At 41.5% G+C, this 21,834-nt stretch overlaps 1 protein-coding gene across 2 annotated transcripts in view; it reads right to left on the minus strand.

Moving 5' to 3' along the window:
• Positions 1–20,318, minus strand: part of NAA25 (N-alpha-acetyltransferase 25, NatB auxiliary subunit) — a 33,477-nt gene extending 13,159 nt beyond the window's left edge. The window contains exons 1-13 of one of the 2 annotated variants that reach the window (XM_067307389.1): positions 20,232–20,318; positions 16,999–17,084; positions 15,888–16,026; positions 14,036–14,154; positions 11,066–11,140; positions 10,077–10,184; positions 9,388–9,466; positions 8,374–8,485; positions 7,119–7,208; positions 6,592–6,761; positions 5,709–5,821; positions 2,438–2,645; positions 1,481–1,570 (exon numbers count right to left, since the gene is read on the minus strand). In XM_067307389.1, the coding sequence (XP_067163490.1) occupies positions 1,481–1,570; positions 2,438–2,645; positions 5,709–5,821; positions 6,592–6,761; positions 7,119–7,208; positions 8,374–8,485; positions 9,388–9,466; positions 10,077–10,184; positions 11,066–11,140; positions 14,036–14,154; positions 15,888–16,026; positions 16,999–17,084; positions 20,232–20,289 (1,447 nt within the window). In that variant the 5' untranslated portion in view covers positions 20,290–20,318. Of the gene's footprint in view, positions 1–1,480; positions 1,571–2,437; positions 2,646–5,708; positions 5,822–6,591; positions 6,762–7,118; positions 7,209–8,373; positions 8,486–9,387; positions 9,467–10,076; positions 10,185–11,065; positions 11,141–14,035; positions 14,155–15,887; positions 16,027–16,998; positions 17,085–19,328; positions 19,891–20,231 lie in introns of those variants that run through there. The other variant, XM_067307388.1, reaches the window with a different exon arrangement.
• Positions 20,319–21,834: the final 1,516 nt, after the last annotated feature.

Genomic DNA, 21,834 nt, shown 5'->3' on the forward strand with positions numbered 1-21,834 from the left:
GCAGCACAACTCACTTGGGCATCGAAGCTTCCTTCCCCGTGTTACACACCTCTCCCGAAACAGCCCCGTGTATTTAAACACGCAGACTGCGTTCATCAGCCACCTTGCTGCCCTTGAACGTAACACCCAGCCCAGCATTTCCACTGCTGTCTGGAGGCAAAGGCAGAGGAATAATTCGTCACAGGGAATACCCAGCTCACATCTGTCAAAGAGCAAAGCCCTCACGCATGGCCACCAGCAGAAGTGACTTTCCCTAAAGGGTCCTGGGCTGTTCAGGATTTCTAGCTTGTAACCACAGAGCCTCCCAAGCATTATGAAAGATCAGCCCAGAAACAGGAATTCAAGAGCCTGTGACGCTCCACCTGTGAGGGTGTGAGGGATTTACCCAGGTTAAAGACTAAACCTTCTTCCAGAAGGACAAAGCCATAACTGCCTGCTGCACAGGCAGGAATTAAAACAGTGCCCAAGGACACCCACCACCGGAGGCAGACTCTGCGCAATTCGGACAGTAGGGTGGTGGGCAGAGCAGATGTGCAGTGCAGAATATTCAGGACAGGGCAACAGGTCTGAGCAGAAGCCCTAGAAGCAGAGGAGCCCGGAGACAATATGGCAGCAAGGGAAAAATATCCTCGAAACACCTCTGACATCAGAAGGGAGTTGGCAGAAGAACTTGTGCAAAGGGAGAGAACATCTGCACAGGAAATGCAGAACAAGCTTCTGAGGACAGACAGCACTGAGCTGCAGGAGTCGCCAGCAAAGCTCTGCCAGGACTTCACAGGGATTAACCAGGAAAAATTAAGTCTCTTTAGGTCAGTAAGTGAGAATTGGCTCAAACACCAACTGAACAGAGGGACTCCTGGAATACCTCAGATTGAGAAAAACAGAAAGCTGTGCGACTAACAAGCCATGCCAGGTACACGCTGGCCACAGGGGCACAGTCGCCCTACCGGAACCATGCAGGGTGCTGCATCCAGTCTGGATCATGCAACGTCCACACAACGCTCAAGACTCTTCTCCCCACCACACTGATGTCCCATCTACTTCTCTTCATTTGATTTGTCTATTTTATTCTGTCCCCAAAATCTACTTTTAGTTTCAGTTAGTAAGCTGAGCCAGAAGCCATGCCTTCCTACAGAACCACAAAGCAATAAGCAAACTCCTCCTCAAGATAAATGATAAGCAATGATTACAGATACATTGCTCTGTTAAAACTTCTAATAATAAATCACAAGGGAGAACTACTATTTATAAATCATGGATAAAAACAGATCTAAGAAAGAAAAAGGGGGGGGGGGAAGACATCTGGTTCTGCTCTGGAACAGCCAACCCATAACAGTGTAACTCCATGGGATTTGGCAGTGACACCTTTTGTCCAAAAGCAGCCCATTATCTCAAAGAAAGCAGGACTTGACCATCCAGGAAAGAGCAGGTATGAACAGAACACTAGTTGGGATTAAGACAGACAATTTTAGGGACATACCTTCCTCTAGCCACAGATCAAGCAGCAAGTGAACTGCAAGCAGGCAGTAATAATCTGAAAACTGCAATTCAGTTTTCAAACAAGATTTCCCTGAAAAGAAAAATAAAGTCACCCTTGAACTGCACAGTTCAAACATTTCATACAACAGTGCTGTCAGCTGTTTTTTTTTTTTTTTTTTTTTTTTTTACACTGCCAGCATTATGAAATGACATAGCAGTCAGGCACATAATCATCACAGCTTATTTATAAAATCCAGAATTTTCTTAAAAAGTGAAACAACTGTAAGTATTTTGCATTTCTTCATTTATTTTGTTTTCAGTTCATTCTCTTTGAAATGCCAGAGGGGCACATTCCACTTTGCCTCTTCTGTGCTTGGATTCAGACTCCAAAGAGAAAGAAAAATAAACTTAAGAAAATAACTCACAGAAAACCCAAAGCTTTGCAAATTCAAATATTTTGTGTTAAACAGGAAAATTCTGCTAAAGATTTTGAAATACATATATTTAAGAACACAAGTGAATCTGGACCACTTTATATGCTAATAGCTGCTGGAAGAAAAAAAAGATTCTCCTACAACTGCAAGATGTATAAATAGACATTATTGCCCCCGTATTTGTCCTAAGTAGACCTGTAATATAAACTGGTTTTGTTTAAAAGGTCAGGCAATTTTGCCAAACATATGATACAAATGTACCATCTGATCTGTTCTGGAATGCCTAATTTGTCTTTAAGACAGACAATTGAAAAGAAACAAAATTAAAAGAAAACACGTTGGCAAGACCAAGGATGTCACCATACAAGAGAGGGTAAAACACTGTCTGAGTCACTGGTGCTTTGCACCAACAGCAGCACTGGCCGTAAGAGCTTGCGCTGTTCCCTCCCTCCAGAAAAGCCTTGAGCTTCTGCTCACTAAAAGCAGTAAAGGAACCGCAACAGTAGTTTTGAGACTCTTCTCACCAAACTCCAGTCCATGGCGGTATCTTAACATCAGCTCCTGGACCACAGTCAGCTTCTGCTTCTTATCCATGGCATGATAGATACCAAGCAACCTTGAGAGCTGCACCACACACAAGTGTTGCTGCAGGGCTTTGATATCATCCGGCAGTGCAATTTCGCTCTCTGCTGTTGCTGACAGAGGGATTACTTCCAGCAACTGACTGATGAACTGAAAGAGAAACACCAGAGTTAAGTTCTGCAAGGCACCTGGGGCTGCACAAACAAAAAGCATCCTTTCCTCCCTCAAATGGGGAAAGGATGAGGCGATAACGTCGGTATCAATCTGGCGATAACGTCAGTATCAATCTGGAAGTCGCACTGAAATCAGTGGTTAAAGAGCTTGCTGTAATTTTTTTTTTTTTTAATAAAAGCGGTGAGCACACAGTTATGACTTTAGCTCAATAGCTTTTAGAAAGTTTCAAACAGATGGAGGAAAAAATCCGAACAATATTCACAGAAAAGTTTCCAATACATTGACACACCAGGGACTTTTTAAGCACCTGTTAACACTCACAGTAGGAACACAGGCAATTAAAAAATTAGTTACTGAAAAGCTTAACAGCACACTTAAAGGAAACGATGGTTTGTACAAGCTATTAAATTTTTTCTCAATCCTGAAGCAAGGTGTTGAACCCAGTGAGGTCATCACCTTTGATTAATGACTTAATTCAAGAAATAAGCTGTAGAAGAAAAGCAGCCTCTCACTGTTTACAGTTCTACTAGGCACCAGCAGACTTCTCACCCCACAGTCAGCACTGGACAGAGGTTTATTTCTGCCCTAAGATTCAACCAAGTTTACAAACTTAAACCAAGTTACAAACTTAAAACTGAGTTAACAAAACCAACTGCATCAAACGCATACCCTAGAAAAAAACCATGACAGCTGGATAAGAGCTCCATGTACAGCAATTCCAGTTTTCTAGTCTTTGATAGAGACTTTGTTGGCAAATGTTTTCAATTTGACCACGATTTTACCAAGCTGGGCAAGGTCAACCAAATCATTTGGCTGCATATTCCCATCTACCCTGCAAAGAAGTCAAGACTGATGCCATCACAGCAATTATTCCTGAAATATCTGCACGTGCCTAATGGCCCGACAAGATCACCACATTCTCAACTACTGAACTGTAACATTATTCACAGCTCTTAAAAAAAAAAAAAATCTGGCACTTCATAGCCTCAGTGTGTCAGCACGGAGACAGACAGCTTCTGCTTGGCTATTAGTAGAAAAGGTGGTAGTTCAAGCACTATCCCTTGTGCTTGAAGGTGCACATAAAATCACGATGTGCAGCCTGGGCAATAAAGCCTATTTCGCTGCAGTAAGCTCTTCCTCTGTTTTCTCCACACTCTTAACCAAAATCAGCAAATACACTACGCAGTTAAGAGCTCTGCATTTGAGACAGCACTTTAAGGCTTTGCTCCCATTTTTCTCTCCTGTATGTTTCCCAGCGATGCGCTACAACGTGAGTCCTCACTGAAGCATATACCAGTGTTTCTGAACAGCCTGACTTGCTTTAGAGTTCATAGATCCTAAACAAATGGCTATGAGAACTGACTTGCCTTCATCCCACTTGCTGCGGGCAGCTGCAAGGGAAGAGTATGACGGCTCCATTACTTAGAAGACTTACTTCAACATCTGTTGCTGTGCAACAAGAATTATTCTAAGCCAACCTAAAAATATTTCCTTTAAGTTAAGAGACCTACAAAAGCTTTAGCAAATATATTTTTTCTCAGTAGATCTAAAAAAGAAAAAGCTGTCCAGGATGTGAATCAAAACCAGTAACAGTGAAAAAAAGGCTTCCAGAAATTTAAGCTAGTATAAACAACAAAATACACCTCAACTGCCTACATATCTCCCCCCTTTTCATACATCTTCCTTACTGAAGATTCAGCTCTTAGCTGCCTCCACTCTCACAAAGCACTCTTACAGCGTTTATCACAGTTCAAACCATTACATGTTTTCTTAAACATTCCCTTTGAATTCTTTTCATTTCTCTGCTCAGCACTTAGAGTTGCTGCATTGCTCCCATATGCTGAAGTTAATTAAAATAAAAAACCAAAGAACCCCACTCATCTGCATTTTAACACCACTAATCCTCTTCAGCTACAAGTCTCCTTGGCCGCATTAAGCCGCGGATGCATGCTACCGAGACACAACAGCCAGAAGGTAGCCACATGCTGGAAATGCCTTCTAATACCACGTCAGCATGCAACAAAATGAAACATTCACTAAATCAGCAACAATTTCAAGGCCAGTCAGAAAATTTTACAGAATTTATTCAAATTCAGGCTTTTTATAAGTACTGGGAAACGCCTGTTGCCTGAACTATTAGTATTAAATATAATTTTTTCCCCCAGATTAAGAATTTGTTTCCTGGAAAGCTAGGATTAAACTTCTTCAGTGCTTCAGGACTTAAGGGTTACCTTAAGAGATATGTAAGTATCACTATTTCCATACATCTGAGTTAAATATTCCACTGATCACACCTGTTGCCAGCAGGGGAAGGAACGTGCCTTTCAACTTAAAACATCAGCAGCAAGCCATACATGCAAGGGCCATCATTACTGTTATTAGTGAGGCTGCGGGACGAGCTTGCATTAGCAATAGGGGAATATTCCTTTTTTTAAATAAAGGGAACAGCACTATCTATACTTTGTGAACAAACATTTTATCAGCAGCCCCTGCCTGGTCCAGCATTCTCTGTCTAGCCCAACCCAGCTCTGATATTTTACACAATGGCTTAGAAAAACAATGGGTGAGTGACAGGATTCCCAGCTGCTGAACTCATTCAACAAGCTGCTCGTGACTCTGCACAAATAGTCTTTTCAATCAAGAGGGCTTGTTTCAGGGAGAGCTTCTGGAAAGTTACTCTTGGTCTCTTGGTCACCATCGATCCATCCATTTTTCAATGCTGCAGCAGAGAAACTGCTCAAAGAAACCTGTGCCTTGAAATGGCAATAAAAAGGCCAAATGAATACTGCATCTGGGCCTGAGACTTTGCAAGATCAAATCTATAAAAGCCTCCAGTAAAAATCCCTCAATGAAATTACTCAGAGAATTCAGATATTCATTATATTTTCTGCAGTGCAAGGAGTTTTCAAAGTTTCTAATAAAGGATAACAATGTCATATTTCCAGCCTTTCAATATGACCATCAGATGTCTTAAGTTAAAGGGACCAGCCTGTGAACAAGCTCTGCAGTTCTTCCCACCATTTCTTTATCTTTCCTTACCTTTGTATATTGGCTGGCTGGGAGGAGATCCACAAATACTTTGAGATCAGTAAAACAGCAGGGTTTGTCCCCAAATTTTCTGAAGTACTGGAACATTAGTTCTTCTGGATCACCTAGCAAAAAGGCCAGTTCATTTTTTTAAATGCTCCATTAAAAGCTGAACCTGTAAAATCACTACAAGAAGTCTTCAGTAATGCATTTTTTTTTGAGATTACAGTGATTTACAAAACGGATAGCTGCACTACTGCAGATTTTAACAGAGGCTCAATGTCTTTGGTAACCAAGGACACATGGAAAAAAAAAAAAAAAAACCCAAGAGCTTCATTCAAGCTACTTTAGCAGATAAGAGCTCAGCAAAACAGGCATGCATACACAGTCCCTGCTTATCCAACAGTAATTTATTTTTGGATGCAAATATAAAAGGAACTAGTGAGTAGCAAAGATTTTGCTCTAATCATATTCTCTCCTTCACTGACTCCCCAATGTGATTTTTAAATGTGAGTTTTTAAAAATGAATCCTGGGATTATTGATAAAAAAATCAAAAGGAAAGTCACCCAGAGATTACAGCTAAACAGCAAGACTGACTTTCTACAAAAGCAGTGTATCAGCAATGCACTTTTCATTGCAAAGTCCCTGACTGTGTGCTCCTACATCCAGTAGGTGCTTTTGAAAACTTCTCTTACAAGCCCTGGAGTAGTTTAGAGTTACTTGCTCTTCTTCAGGGTGGTGCTTCTAATACTTTCCAAGTTCTTTATACACCAAACAGTGCACACGTTTTCATAACAGGCACTGGAAAATCATTGAGTTAAATGTAAAAAGCTTCTTCTAAGTTTGTGTTCTCTCCCTAAAATATTAAATTATCATCCAGTTAGTGGCTCTTACCTAGTTTATGTTCATCATTACAACCTCTGTGTCGCAAACGCCTAATCAGCTCCAGTTTAGCTAAATATGGTCCCCGAAGTGGCCGAGAGCTCTTAGATTCTTCTGTTATTCTGTCTTCTATAAATTTCACAGCTTGCTCTATAGAATAGTGCACCTCTCCTTCCAAAGAGCTGTGCAATTAAAGAGACAAAAAATTCTTTGACTTTTCCCATTCCTAAGGCATTGACGACATGTATTCAGCATACTCCCAAAACGCTCCTAAGGAAGTCTGGCTTGTTTCTCTACCTCAATCACTGTGAAAAGTATGACCCGGAAGAGCTCTACAGTGTCCAAGCCACTATTTATATAGTGGTTTCCAGCAGGCTATTGGCAGCCTCCAAAATCAAGTAGGGAGAAGACATCATTTTGGGCCTGATGTCAGGAAGTCATCCAAAGATGCAAACAGCATTATACTGAATATGTGAAGGTAAACATAGTTCTTTTTAGCACAAAGGAAAGACAAATCCCCCACAAAACAGTTAACTTACTGCTCTTCTTCAAGTGGAGGTGTCCAGGATTCATCAATGAGTTGAAACACAGAATCAAAGTAAGTAATATAAAACTGCCAATCATCTGAGCTAAAACAAAAATAAGGCATGGAACAAAGTTTAGGGAAGTGCCAATACTGTAACTCACTCAGAAAACTGCATAAAAAGGAATAGCACATATGAAGATTACAGAAAAACAACTGCAATAAGAATCATTTTCCCATGAGAAGGTGTCACATCTTAAAATAATGCAATCATCCTGAATTTCTTGAAACATATCAAGGTAAACGATTTCAAAACAGAGTTGAGGCAAGTTGCAAATTCTCCTTTTTGCATTTGTATTCCAATCAGAAGACACAGCTCAAGCATATCCCCATAAAAACACTAAGACAGGAGATGTTTCACCAGCCCATTTTCAGAGCAATTTAAGGAGCTGCAGAAAAGGAGATGCCAAAAGTGAAAGGAAGCTGAAAACGTCTTCATGCTAGTTTTAAGCGTATTGTAAGTGTTGCGAGGTCATCCCTCCCCCATTTTACTTTTGTGTGTCCTGTAAAGCAGAAGCTTGTTTTCCTGTTTTTCCATGGCAAATATATTTAACAAACACTAAATACTATGAACAACTCCTTAGAAGAGAAACACTTTTTGCAGTCCCCTTGGACAGGTGTTGCAGACAGGACTTCCTAATCTTTAAGATCGCTTTTATTTTTTGTTTAGGATTAAGGCACAGCTAAACAAAAAATAAAAAACAAACTCCTTTTGACAGTTCCATGATACAGATCTGATCATACTGGTATGTTCTGTTCTGGTGCATCTGTTCAAAGCATTAGATGCAATTCCCAGAAGAAAGTCTGGCCAACTGAGAGAAATGGAGTTCCAGGAAATTAAGTGTAAATGCAGTTCCCATCTTCTCCCACCCTGAAAACTGCGGCTGGACAGCCAGAAGAGCCTTTAGAAATAAGGAGGGAAACAAAAGTTTATTGCTTGAACATGTCACTAAAAGTCAGCAGACCTTCAAAGAGAAGGAACTACAGTCGTGGCCCTGACTCTGTGTGACTTCCACCATGTCTCTATACCGCTTTATTTTTTTGCCTTTTCCCTCAGGCTTTGGAGTATAAATGCTTGGAAATGCTTTGAGAACCTCTGATGTTATTCTATTTTAACCACCCTTTACAAGAGCCACTAAACAGGCAATTCACAACCAGCCAGGAATTCCTCCTTCATTCCTTTTAGCAGAATTGCAGAAATCTCAACTCACTTTTTCAGCAGCAGCCTTCTAGACAGTGCGTTGCACTCGGGCCACCTGCGCAGCTTCTTGTACATCGCCATGCACTTGTTCTCTCGGCTTTGGAGCTCACTTGTCAGTTTCTCTAAATTAAAACAGAAGTGCAATTTTATTTAATCCACTGATTTCTTTCACTTTCTGAATAAAGCACCTTATTATAGCCAAGGGTGCAAAGCAGTAAATGTAAAACAACAAGAGAGGCCCTCAAAGATGGAAAGGCCAGAACCAGTACTAAAAATACTGCTAAATTGCATGATAAATCACTGACATTTTAACATCCTGCATATTGCAGAGCAACAGTGCTAGAAATTAAGGTTTTAGCCAATATATAGCAGGAGAATCCGCATTTAATTGTGCTGCGGCTTCCTATCTCACTACATACGGTAGCACCAGGAACATCTTGACAGATCAGTACTTATTTTTGAACAGGGAAGAGTTCTAGGCACAGAATCAGTACAGAAAAAATAGTTGCCCACCTAGTACTTGCAGAAAGTAAGAAAGCTACAAACACCAAACTACAACCCACTCAGTTCTCTTCAGAAGAAAACCTTCATCTTCTCTCTGAAAACTCTTTTCTTTAAAAGCATCGTGTTGAGTGCAGAATAGAACAGATTCCTATGGAAATTTTCATAGCCCAATTCCTTTAAGCTGCACATGCATTTAACCACCGGAAAAAAGTGAATCCTCAAAAACACAGGATGCACTTTTCCTAAGATGGCAGCTAAAAAGTAACATATGACTACTTTATTACTGAAGATAAACATAATGCTGCAAAATTCAGCAGGCAATACAACATATAAATACCATAAGCAGCTGGGTAAAAACAACACGCACAAGAGCACTTCCACTGTTTGCTTCAATGTGCTGCTCAGAGTCAGAGCAGCTTATAGCTTTTTTTTTTTTTTTGGTAACCAGTGAAAAACCCTGAAGCAAAGCAAGGAGCTGCTGTTCCTCCACACAACTGTGAATATTGACAGAAAAAGTTACCTCCTAGTTTTCCTCTCACAACATCTAAGGCTTCCCGATACTTCTCCAAACGTTCCAGAATCATGTAGTAAAGTTCAACCTTAAAAGAAAGATTGGACTACAATGAAATTTGCTAGTAAAACAATATACAGGAGCGCCAAGAAATAAAGTGGCTTGTGCTACAGTCATTATAAATAGGAGAAAGCTAGGACTGCATAGCTATCTTTAGCATCCAGCACGGTGTAACATTCAAGAATTTAGGTCTTTTCTCCATTCTCAGTCCTGAAGTTTCTCTTGGGGCCTTCCAGGGAGCAAAATCAAGTACTTCACCGGTCAAATCAAACACCAGAAAATTTCCTTGGTCACACTCTGGCAAATCCCTCTCAGGCCTCTGTTCTTGGTTTTCCTTTTGTCCCATTCCATTCACATTTACTTTCAGAACACTACTTATTATTTTAACAGATATTAAATAATAACTAATAATGAATAATGATATATCCATATAACATACATATATGTGGATATATCCATATATATCTCATATCATATGATAGATACAATGTGTGTATATATATGGATATATATCATATATATGATATAACATATCTACATATATAAATAATATCCAAGACAGTAACCAACTTCCTTTAACACTGCATTCCTTTTCTCAATAACATTCAGGTCAAGTTGAAAATATCTGCAAGTCTTACTTCAGCCTCAGCTTCAATCTTATCCTCTTTCACCATTTTTTCCACCATTCTTTCTGCTAGCGGCAAAAACATCGTCTTTGAGAGGTTTTCATCCTGTGCTGATATAGACTAAGGAAAAGAAGAATTATTTTAACAGCTCATTAACTTCGTGTTGCCCCACTCACTGCTTTTTTTCCCCATTAGAAGAAGGAAAACAAACAAACAAGTCCTTCAATTCCCCACCAAACCACGCATTTAGGGATGCCATCTGTCACGTGCAGAGAATGACTGCTCTGTTATATAGGCAGCAATAAAACTAGTAATAAGCCGAAATGCTCGTTCTTGATTACATTGTCCAAAGACTTATGTAACTAGGCACAAAATGCCCATGTTGCAAGAACAAGTCTGCCTTTTCTATAGCCCAGTACTTCAATGTAATTAATGTAAATAATGTGATTAATGCCTCCATGCTTACTTTTTGCTTGACCAATATTTTGTCAGGCTGTTTGATTAGTGCCTAAAATTTATCTCTCAACTAACAGCAGCACAGCTGATCTGCTATCTAGTACTGCAGAGTTTCTGTAGTCTGAAAAAAATGCTGAGTTCAGAGCTCTCATTTTTCTTCCTCCTAGAACCTTTATAATCTAGTTAGAGAAAAACAGTTTCTGAGCTAAGGAGCTGCAGATATTATTTGAAAAAAAAAATCAGCACTTATTTATTAGCTCTTTAACTAAACCAAAATAAACAGACAGTAGGCTACTAGTACAGATAGGTTGTTCAATAAATGTGATAAGGCAGACTGGTTAAGCTGCATTAAAAACGCCATAGCATTCATTTTGGACCATATCAATGATGCTGTTTAAGGAGGGCTCAGCTCTCTCCCAGCATCATAAACAAACAGTTCAAAATGGTATTTTACTTAAAATACCTGTGGTGTTCACTCAAAACACTTCTATGTTTGCACTATACCAGCAGCGAAATCTTAAACTCATTTGCAACACTGTACCTACCTGCATAATCAGGCTCATCACAGACCAAAAATAGTAAGGATTTTTGGGTACAATTTTATAAAGTGCCATTCCAGCCTGAAAAACATAAGACAAAAATTCATCGTTCCTAAAACGCATCTGTTTGAGCTTTCACGACAGACACTGCAAGCTAAGCAGCAAAGATAGCAGCAGACAACTCAGAATCAGCAACTGATGGGAGGATTTTATCAACCTGCGAGCCCTTCCATCCTAACATGTATTCTTAAAGAAGAAAATGGAGGGTGAAACTGTTTCTCTTTCAGAGATTATCATATTTTGAGTAGGTCTGACAAGGCATGGCAATGAGCATGTGCACATATGATTGCCTGAACAGATGACAGCTTCAATAAGAAGTGGTAACACCACCAGAAAGCAGGAGACCTGTTCTTTAGGAGTCAGGGGGATGTTTCCAGGTCTGATTTTCACTAGCACGCTCAGTCAGGGCTAAAGGCACAAAGCACATGCCTTGTTCAGGTAAACAACTACCCTTCAACATTTATTTCATACATACACGTACTCAGATACCCGAAGCATGAGCCCAGCTAAATTTGCAAAGAAGTGGTTAAACCAAGACTGAGCTGAAAGCTTGGCTGTATCAAAGCAGAGTCAAAGCATTCGAGATTCTCTAGCCCAACACAGAAATAATTCGTATTCATGCATTTCTCTCACAGGTTTGCAGTGTTCGTATACAACAGAGGACAATATTTTTACAATTAATTGGTGTGGGTAGGAAACTACATAAAATACAATCTACTACCACAGAAAGATTTCTCTTCATTTGTATAAACTTTTGTGCCAGTTTTATGACTGCAATCTTAGTTTGCATATTCCAGTACTTCCAGCTGAAATACCCCAGAACACAAGGCAGAGGTTCACTGTCACTCTCCAGTTGCTTAACATCCATGCACTGCTTGCATCTCTTAGGTGCTTGGCTCTAACGCTTAGGCCAATTCAGAACATCCCATCTCTGACAATGTTGGAGTAATTTCATCAGATACACATCTGTATGATATTTTAAATGTACAAAAGGTCAGTTAAACATTAAATATTGTTACCCCGGTAAGACTGGTATTTTTCCATTCATGGCTGTAGAGAGGAATACTATTACTAAATATGGGTCTGAAGAAAAATAGCATATTTTAGGTATACTTCCATTAGAGAAAATTACTCAAAACTTTGAGGGTTGGGTTTAGGGATTTTTTTTTTATATAATAATAAAAGAAAACTTTTTACAGCTTTGTAGACCTTTCAACCCTATTATAGCTAAACTAAGACTACTACACTGTTCAGTTTTAGATGGCCCTGTGCTGCTCAGGTTCCTGAGAATTTCCGAACTCTGAAATACAAAGAGAGAGCTGAGTGCTTGTTCCTTTTGAAGCCAACAAAGCCTTAAAAACAGAATATATGGACAGCAATACCTAGAATTACAAATTTTATCAGAAAAACTCATGGTACTAACTTGCTCAGATTCTTTAAACCAAAAAAAATGTTGTTATTATTTTCATATGATCAAGTATAAAGTTGAGTTAAAGTTAGGTTTGCTGTAATCAGCAAAAGGAAAGTCCCTATTTAAGACATTAAATTACAGGCAGATCTATAAGAGAATATTTAAAGCTGCTACATAAAAACAAAATCAAATAAAATAAGGAAAGAAATTAAGATTTAAACCAATATCAAACAGGCCTTTACCAAAGCATCACTGAAAATTCCTGTTTCTGTAAAAGTGAACTATCGGATACAAAATAGCTTTACTCCATGTGGAGCTAGAATCTGATTTCCTTTAGGCTGCAAAAGTTAACCTCAATTTTTTGGATATTCAGCTACACAATATAGCAAGCAAGAATAATCCATGGCCTTCTACATTAGGCTCCAACTTTGCGCTGACATATGTATTATGTTGTTAATGATAATCCTGTAATTTGATGTTACACCATCATTGGTGGAATGCCACAGCCTATTAGAGAAGGGTGTAAGATGCAGTCATCAAGACTGTAGATTCATGCCTTCTTTTCAGAAAATAATTTAAATATAAGTAATACCAAAAAGCAGCTCTCAACCAGCCAAATAAGGAGCAGGCTTGAGATCAGATATATAGTAATATTGCATATTTTAATCTTTCTTAATATACCTACATGAAATTTAACAAGGTGACAAACTTTATGTACATCAACAACTTTGCCTCCATCTACAGTCTGAACTAAAGCAGTTTACAGGTTGAACTAGAATGGAGAATAACACTACTGCTCAATATATTCTTTCAACTATTCAGACCAGATTTGTACAAAAATTCAAGTCACCTTAACATAGCAGGAATGAGAGGGAGTTTAGAACTTATTTCCTTGGCTCTGTGTGCTTTTTTATACATAAGAGGGAGTGCGCGTGCTTTGAAAAGAATCTTCCATTTATAGGCATTCTCTAGGCACCTAATTTGGAAAGGATGAAAACAAAACTAACCAGCAAGACACTATACTGCCAACTGAAAAGTAAGACCTACTTAGAAGTGCTTTTATTTTTTCTCCACTGAATTACAACCTATACAAGCCTAACTATATGTTAGATTCCAGCAGTAAGAGCTTGGGCAAGATTCCTCTTTTCTTCCTAAAGAAAATAGCAAATTAAGGAGTATCAAGTTTGAAAATAAGGATCAGAAGATCTTGCTAAATCTTTTCGCATATATTCCAGAATTCCTTTATCATGCACTGCCTCATAAGTAAACACTGTATTGCCCAATACAGATCGACAGAAAGCTCATGTCCCAAAATAACCAACATACCCTATCAGTTCAGATATGCACAAACAAGACATCATCGTCCTAGCTCACATAAGGAAAAGGAAACATTTGTCTTCATACAACCCACCCCACAGTGGTCTTTTTAGGCAATAACAGTATGATACAAAAAGAGAATCCAAGTGACACCTAAAAACGACCAGAACACAAATTGGTGATTGTACCTGTTGCATCTTCTTGTATTCTCCCACCCTGGCGTAGGCCATGAAGAGATGAGAGTGATACTCTTCACTGTTGGGAACCTTCTTCACAGCTGCCTCATAAAGTTTAGTTACCAGCTCCGCTAAACCAAAAGCAGATGCTTGTGTTAAGATACGTTTGGGATAAAGTTTAAAGAACAGCCACCTCCGATAGCATCACTGATATTCTGAAGAGCAATCTAATTAGGCTCATCAGCCACAGAAACAGCACTCTTTCTCTCCCAGGCTCCCAAGCGCTACAAACAGTAGTCAAAGGAAGAATGTGCTTCAAATAATATGTACAGAGATAATAGCAACAACCAAGCTGCTCAGAAACAATTCTAAATCTTCGCTTCAGCAAATTTATCTATTTTGGATCATTAAATTGAATCAAGACTTGTATTCATGCTAGACCACCCTACGTGAATTACGTATCAAGAACATAGAACATTTGCAGAATCTAATATCAATTCAGTTGCTATTATCACAGGTTTGTCTATGTTACACATATCCTGTTACTTCCTAATTGCCTATTTTAATATTCTTAAAAAGCAAAATACTTCATAATATACTAATATAGGCCTTTCATAACTAAATACTTATGACACCATGATAAGCAAAACTTATCTTTCCCTCCTTCAAGAAAAAAGATTTTTTTCCCCTTATACACAAAATTATATTCTGGCACAATATTAAAAACTAAATGTAATTTATCTTTCATAATTTTAACATAATTTATGTATCCTCAACACATACACATAAAATATCTAATCAATTTTCTTACAAGATCCAAAGTGGAAGTGCCTAACATCCACTATTTCCTTTCTGAGGTATACACCTAAAAGTTTAAAACCTGAGCTTAGCATTTAAACAAGTTGTTTAGAATCATGGAAACACTCCTGACATATCCAGGACTCTACTGTTTATGTTGAAGTCGCAAAAAACATTTCACATTTAAGAAATGTTACTTTAACACCACATATATACATAAATACACTAAGTATACAGAAAGAAACAAACTAGGATATATGTAATTGATATACATCATTAAAAGGTTGCAGATCAATTCCAGATATCCATTCCTACAAAAGCGGTTTCACCCCATTGTCATTTTCTGCTGCAGTTGGACAGTAAACATTGCTGTCACCATCAAGAACCACAAGAAGTTGCCAGAAACAACTGTTTAGCGCTATATATAAGCGGTATATTAGGTCCGCTTTCTTTCAGCAAAGCATGTACAATTTCACTTGATCACTTCAATATTCATGATTTACTATGTTTTAAATATCCTATCACAACAACAAACCATGTTTAAAAAGATAACCCAGGCAAATGACAGGTCAGGAGTTCCCTTCTGTTTGTAATACTGCCTTCCTTCAGGCCCTAAGAAGCTGTGTTAAGTGCCTTCCAAAACACAGTGTGTATGATCTGTCATCTTTATCATACATAGTAACAACAATTTCCAGGAGCTTTCATTAAAAAAAGTGAACTCATACACTGATCACAATGGATGATTAGTGTGCCACTCATTTAAACACTGTGTACACAAAGTTAATGAGAAGAAACCAAAACAAAGTACTTTGCTTTATAGCAATCATTTAGAGCTTTATCAAAGAGGCGTTTATAACATGAGTCAAATGAAGCATTTAAATTCATTGACTCTCATAATAATGTGCCTATACTTGAACTCTGGACTTGGTACTTTCCTGTGAAAACTGTCCAGGTTTTTTTTCCTCCATGAAACTGGGGACCACATATACTTTTAAAAAGAACATAAATAATTATGATTTTTAAGCAAGGCCAAGGACAAGGGGGAACAAAACCCAACTAAACTTACGTCTGTGCATTTCCCGGTAAAGAATAGTTAGTGCTTGCAAGGAATTGTCATCTGTGGGTTCAAGTGCTGCTACTTCTTGTGCCAGAGTATATGCTTCATCTTGCTTCCCTGTTCTCTGCAAGCCAATTGCCTTTAGAACCTATTGATATAACACAGAAACAGCCGTTAAAAACACAGTTGGCAGTTACCAGTGAAAATCCTTTCATTCCTGGTGAAGAGAAGGTTTGCCCAAGCACCTAATCACTTCTACAGAACTTCAGTTTTTATTAAGTTTCTAATCCACATGGTTGTGGAGAAAAGCTTCCAGATGTGAGCTGCATCAAATGCTGTGGCTTTGAATTTCTTAACGCACATGCAGGCACTCTAAGGCATCAGCTGCCACTCAATTTTTCCTGCCTGCAGACTGAAAACTGGCCAGTCCTGCCAATTCACTCCTCTTTCTAATAACCGGCCAGGCAGAAGTGACATAAATGAGATTCAGGTCAGTGATACTCACTTCAGCTTGGGAAACTTCCAAAATGTAGATGCAGTATGAAGTGGAAAGGAAAATCCATAGGGGGAAAAAAAAGAAAAGCAGAAAGATACTCTGATATTCAGAAAACCAAAAGAAGAACCAAACTCCTTTCCCTTCAGCAGGGGCACAGCAAGGAGAACAGTGAACAAGAGGTAGAAAAGCAAATGCCTCAAAATCACCTTGTTTTATTTTACTGGGGAACACACCTTCAAAGTAAATATTTCCATCTAAACTGATTAGCTAGGTTGCTTTTATGACCAAAGACAAGTATGTACCTCAACCTAAAGTCTAAAATAGGCATTTTTAAGGCAGAACTCACCTGCCACATTTGCCTGAAGCAGCTATGACAGGGATCTAGACCACTAGCTCAGGCGCAGCCACCTACACTCTAGTCATCAGAGGCAACTCGCTCAAAGAATCTGTACGAGGTCTCAGGCAAACGAGAAACTGCGATTCAGAACCGGCAGCAACATTCCACAGGGCTTAGGAAGCACTGCGGTTTGTGGAAGACCACAGACAGTGCTTGAAAAGCAGCGACACTCCAGATCTCAGAACTACGCTCACCAGATGAGATCAATGAACAGCAGTCACACTCACCTTTGCACAGTGAAGATCCTTGTGTTTTTTGAGCAATTTATCTGCTTGCTGGATTGCCATTTTATTATTGCCATTATCAAGATAATCTGTGTAAGAAAAACATATATAGTATTATAACACAAGACTGTTCTGGAATGCTACCTCTAATTTTACTGTGGAATAGGCATTGTTATGCCAGTAGTACAAAATGCGTTTTCATTTTACAATTACTACCAAATCAAATGTTCAGGAAATATGTCATTTTGCAGACTAAGTATTCATATCGCTGTATTAGTTTTAGTCTTTCGAACAAACAAGCTTTTGTAATTACTCCACATAGATCATTATAGCAACAAAAGAGCTATATAACGCAGTGTGTTCTGTAGCAACAGCTCTTAGCTAGCAATGGAGCTTACGCTCTTTGCTTTAGCGAAAGAAGAAGTTAATTTGGTATGCCTTTGGGAGACTTTCAGTGACTTTTAACAGGCAGTAGTTTAAAAACTGGGCACTCATAATCTATCAAAGCATTAAGCGAGAAAACGCACTTGACCACACGACCCACACTTCAGGCAGAGCAAGTTTGTCCCCTAATGGAATATCACTGTGCTTTATGCAGACCAGTTTTAAAGACAAAAAAGGTGAAGTTCCTAAATTTTCTAGGGGAATATTCCACTATCTAGTAAGAACTCCAGCTGTAGAAAAACCCTGTCTCAAGACCATTTTCTCCTTTTCTCAGCTTTGTATTATTATTTTCAGCCTCACCTACAGCGCATTATCATGCTATTGCACAACTACAGGTATCAAACTAAACAAGCAATTTTAGATTAGAACACAACCCCATACCCTTCCCCTCCCTCAAAGACTATTAACTGAAACCTAGCAGAGCAGCTTAGCTGCACCTGACATGCCAAAAAGGAAGAGTCTGCTCAGGCTATTCTGGCCCTTCCCCAACCAAATTGCGAACAGCACTAATGCTAGTTAACTGCAATTACATTACACATCTTTTTCTCTCTAAGACCGTAGTTCTCATCGTGAGAGGAAACCCTTTACTGAGTTGAGAGGTGACTTTTAGTAATTCCTTGGTAGGCTGTACAAAGCGCGCATCTATATTAACGATTTCTCCTCCAGCAGCTTCAACACTTGCTTCCATGGCCAAGCGAGCGGCGCAGATTTGAAGTAAAGCGAGTGGGACTCGTGGGACAGTACGGACTAAACCTCAAAGGAGGCAGTCTGCCCACACTAACCAAAACAGAATGTTGCTGGATAAAATATCCACACAGTTTGAAACAGTAGCGCATTGTCTTTACACGGCTTAGATGGCCATTTTAACTTACAAAAACCTGTGAATCACCTTTAATGTCAAAACTTAAGCACAGACTAATCGGTGAAGAAGATTTAAAAAAATTCAGAAACAGAACATATTGACAATCACTCCATACAATGGCAGAGCTTTCTTGATTTAAGGATCTGTGTTGCACAGTTCACATTCACACAAATCATTTTCCAGTCTTCACTGGCTGTCTCGGAGTTGTTTTACAACTAGCTGTACCGATAAGATCTCTCCTTTAGGTCTTCTAAAGTAAATCAAACAAACCACAAACCTCTCTAAACTGCAGCAGACTAAAAAGATTGTATTTTGCTAACAACAAATAAGTTTGTTGGAAGCCAAAGTAGTTGGCAAGTTCCAAGGAAATTTAAGATAAAGAAAAATATTGAAGTCTGTATTAGCAGCACGTCTGTAGATGGAGATATTCAGTGACTGCAAACGCAACATATTAACCTTCAGAGGAAGGTGCAATGAATTAAGACGAAAGATAAACATATCTGACAAAGAATCCTAGGTAATCAAAGCTCAAGGTGCAAACTGAAAAGCACTGTTTTAAGTGACATAACCAGACCATTGACCTCACACTGCACATATCCAGTTTATGACTTTTGTGAAGTCAAACACTTATATCTTTACAGCTATATACCTTATTTAGGGTTCTGCCTCACCAAAAACTGAATTCAAAGCATTACACTGCAGATGATGCTTTCTAGAAATAGCAGCAAGCATTTCTAAAGATATCTCACTAGAGGTTATACTCTCTGGAATTAACACATTGAAATATATCTCAGCATCATCTGGTTTAACCTCGGTTACCTTTTCCAAGTTTCTTTCTTTTTAAAGGAACATTTAAGATGTCATACAAGTTATAACGCAAAAAACTGCGCATCAATAAAAGCGGCAATCACAGCATACGCTAAAAAATTAAGAAAAAAAACCCTTAAAATTGTTACATAAAGGTAAACTGCACAGCTGCAATAACGGTTATGTAACAAACATTTCACTTTAACACCACTGTCTTCACCGATTTCGCAGGAACGCAGCGGAGGAGCGAGCCCACACCACCCCGGCCTCCTCGTGGGAGCAGAGCCCCAACAGCAAGGGATATTCCCGGCTGAGCTCATTCCAGAAGGAGGGCAGCTCTCCTTGTGTTCCTAAGGAGACCTTTTTTTTCCCTGGCACTAGAGAAAGTTGAGGACGTTTTCTGCAATCTCTCCCCGTTCTTCCGTCCTGCAGATGAAGCGACGGCGCAGCCTGGGGAAGCGCTTTTCTTCCCTCTTTCTTCCTCGGTATTTGCATAAGCAGAGACAAGCTTGTCTGCAGCGACTTGAGCAACCCCGACTGCAAATATTTGGGGGGCAGCTTAACACGGGCGGTTCCTCAGCCGGGCCGCCTCCTTCCTTACAGGCGCTGCATCCTCGTCTCCCAGCTAACTTTCCGTAAGGCCACGGCGAGCGCCAGGGCCGCCCAGCTCCAACGCGCGGCCTCGGGGCGCCCGCGGCCGCCGCTGCTCGCTTCGGCCGAGGCGGCCCAAGGGACCGGGGCGCCCCCGCGACGCCTTGACCCCCCTTCACTCCTCCCCCCGCGCGGAGGGGGCGCGGCGAGGGCGCAAGGGCTCCGCCGGGCCGGGGAGCCGGAGCCGACCCGTCTCCCTTCCTTTCCCGGGTGGGAGGCGCGGCGAGGCCGGGGCAGCGCCGCCGGGCGCCTCCGGCCGCCGCGAGGGGAAGGGGGGGGGGGGGAGGAGAAGCCGCGCTCGGCCCCGGCCGCGGAGCGCGCGGCGAGGCGGGAGACGCGGCCTGGCGCTGGGCCCGCCTCAGGAGCCAGCGGGCCGCCCGGCGGGGGGCGCCGCCGCCTCAACCGGCCGCGGGAAGCGGGGCAAGCGGGGCGAGGCGGCGGCGCGGGCGGGCGGGAGGCGCGGGGTCCGTACCGTAGATGGGCCGCAGGCGCCGGTCGTTGGGGTCCTGCACATGGCCCCGCGCCGCCATGATGAGAGCGCAGAACCGCAGTGCGCAGCCGCCGGCCGGGGCCGGGGCCGGGGCCGGCCCGGGGGCGGGGGTAAAGGGGCCGGGCCGCGCCCGCCCCGCCGCCGCCGCCGCCGCCCGCCCCGCCGCGACATGGCGGCCCGGCCCGCCCGCCCGCCGCTCCTCCTTCTCCACCTCGCCGCGGCAGCGGGGCCGCGCCCGCCCCGTCGCCGCAGGCATGTCGCGATATCGCTCGGGCTCGCCCCGTCGCCGCGGGGGGCGGGTAGGAGGCGCCTTGCCACGGGCCTTCCCGCACTGCGGCTCTTGCCGAGGCCTGTCGCGATATGACCCGCCGCTGTAGGCCCGTGCCCAGCGTCCTGTCGCGACAGCTCGCGCCTCGCGGGGCTCTCGGCAGGGCCTGGGCTTGGGGGGGGGGATCCGAGCGCGCCGGGGCCTGGCGGGACGAGCGACGCCTCGCCGCTGGCAGACAGGGCCCCCGCGGCTGCTGGGGAGCCTGGAGGACGAGGCAGGTAACTCGGCCAGTTGCCGGTGGCGTTCACCGTCGCAGTAATCGCTTCTCGGTTCCTTAAGGCTTTGCCAAAACGTTAACGGTTTGGTCTGAAATTTCCTCCGCCGTTTGTCTGCCTCACGCCGATTCCGGTCAATACTGCATTTATGTTTCCCAGGGCAAACGTTAACCTGGACCACCCTCGCGCTCAGGATCAGAAATTGGTGTGTAGGTGCAGCCGTTGGCTCTGGGAACCTGCCTTTTAACACGCTTACGACAATTCGTCTGCATTACACCAGACTACAAGCCTCTCAAAAAATACATGGTTGAGACTTTAGGTTTCAGTAGCTGAATTCCTAGAAGACTCTGCCCTTGCTAGCTGGGCCGCAGTCGGACGGAAGAGGGTTTTCGCTGTAATTTGCAGCTTTGCCTTGCTCCCTGCCGGGCCCGGTGTGGATGTGAGAAGCTGAGAACAAGCAGGCTGACTGTCTTGTGCCAGCAACTGCATTGCCGGGCCTCAGAAGTGGGGAAAAGGAAAGCTGCTGACTCCAGCGCAAAAGGCATAAAAGGGCCTGCGAGAGTAGACTAGGGCAAAGGCACGAGGAGAGATCAGTTGGGAGAGAGGGAGAAGCTGAAAGTTGAAAAAGGGAAGAGAAGCACTAAAGCTGTGCTCTGAATTTGGCAAGTCCCCATAATTCTAAGTGCTTTAAAAAGCTAGCTTTTTATTGTCTCAAACTGAGCACCCAGAATAGGTGGCTACATTTTATATATTTTTTTCTGTACCTCATACTTTTCTATAAAATGTAAAAATTAAATTTAGTTAACATGTTCTGATCCTTCATCAATAACAAACATTTAATAAGTTATTTGGAAAATATGAAAATGTTAGGAACTCTTTCTGCTGTGTCTCGCTGAAGAGAGCTAAATTGGTTATCAAAACCTGTTTAAACACATAAATCTGCTGCTTTTGTTGAGAACTAACGATTGCATTAGTACATGCAGAATCCATTTTCCTGCTGCTGTTTAGTTAGTTAGGTATGGCTTGGCAGTAGACAGTGATT

Source organism: Apteryx mantelli, chromosome 17, assembly GCF_036417845.1.
Source record: "Apteryx mantelli isolate bAptMan1 chromosome 17, bAptMan1.hap1, whole genome shotgun sequence".
Taxonomy (NCBI): Eukaryota; Metazoa; Chordata; class Aves; order Apterygiformes; family Apterygidae; genus Apteryx; species Apteryx mantelli.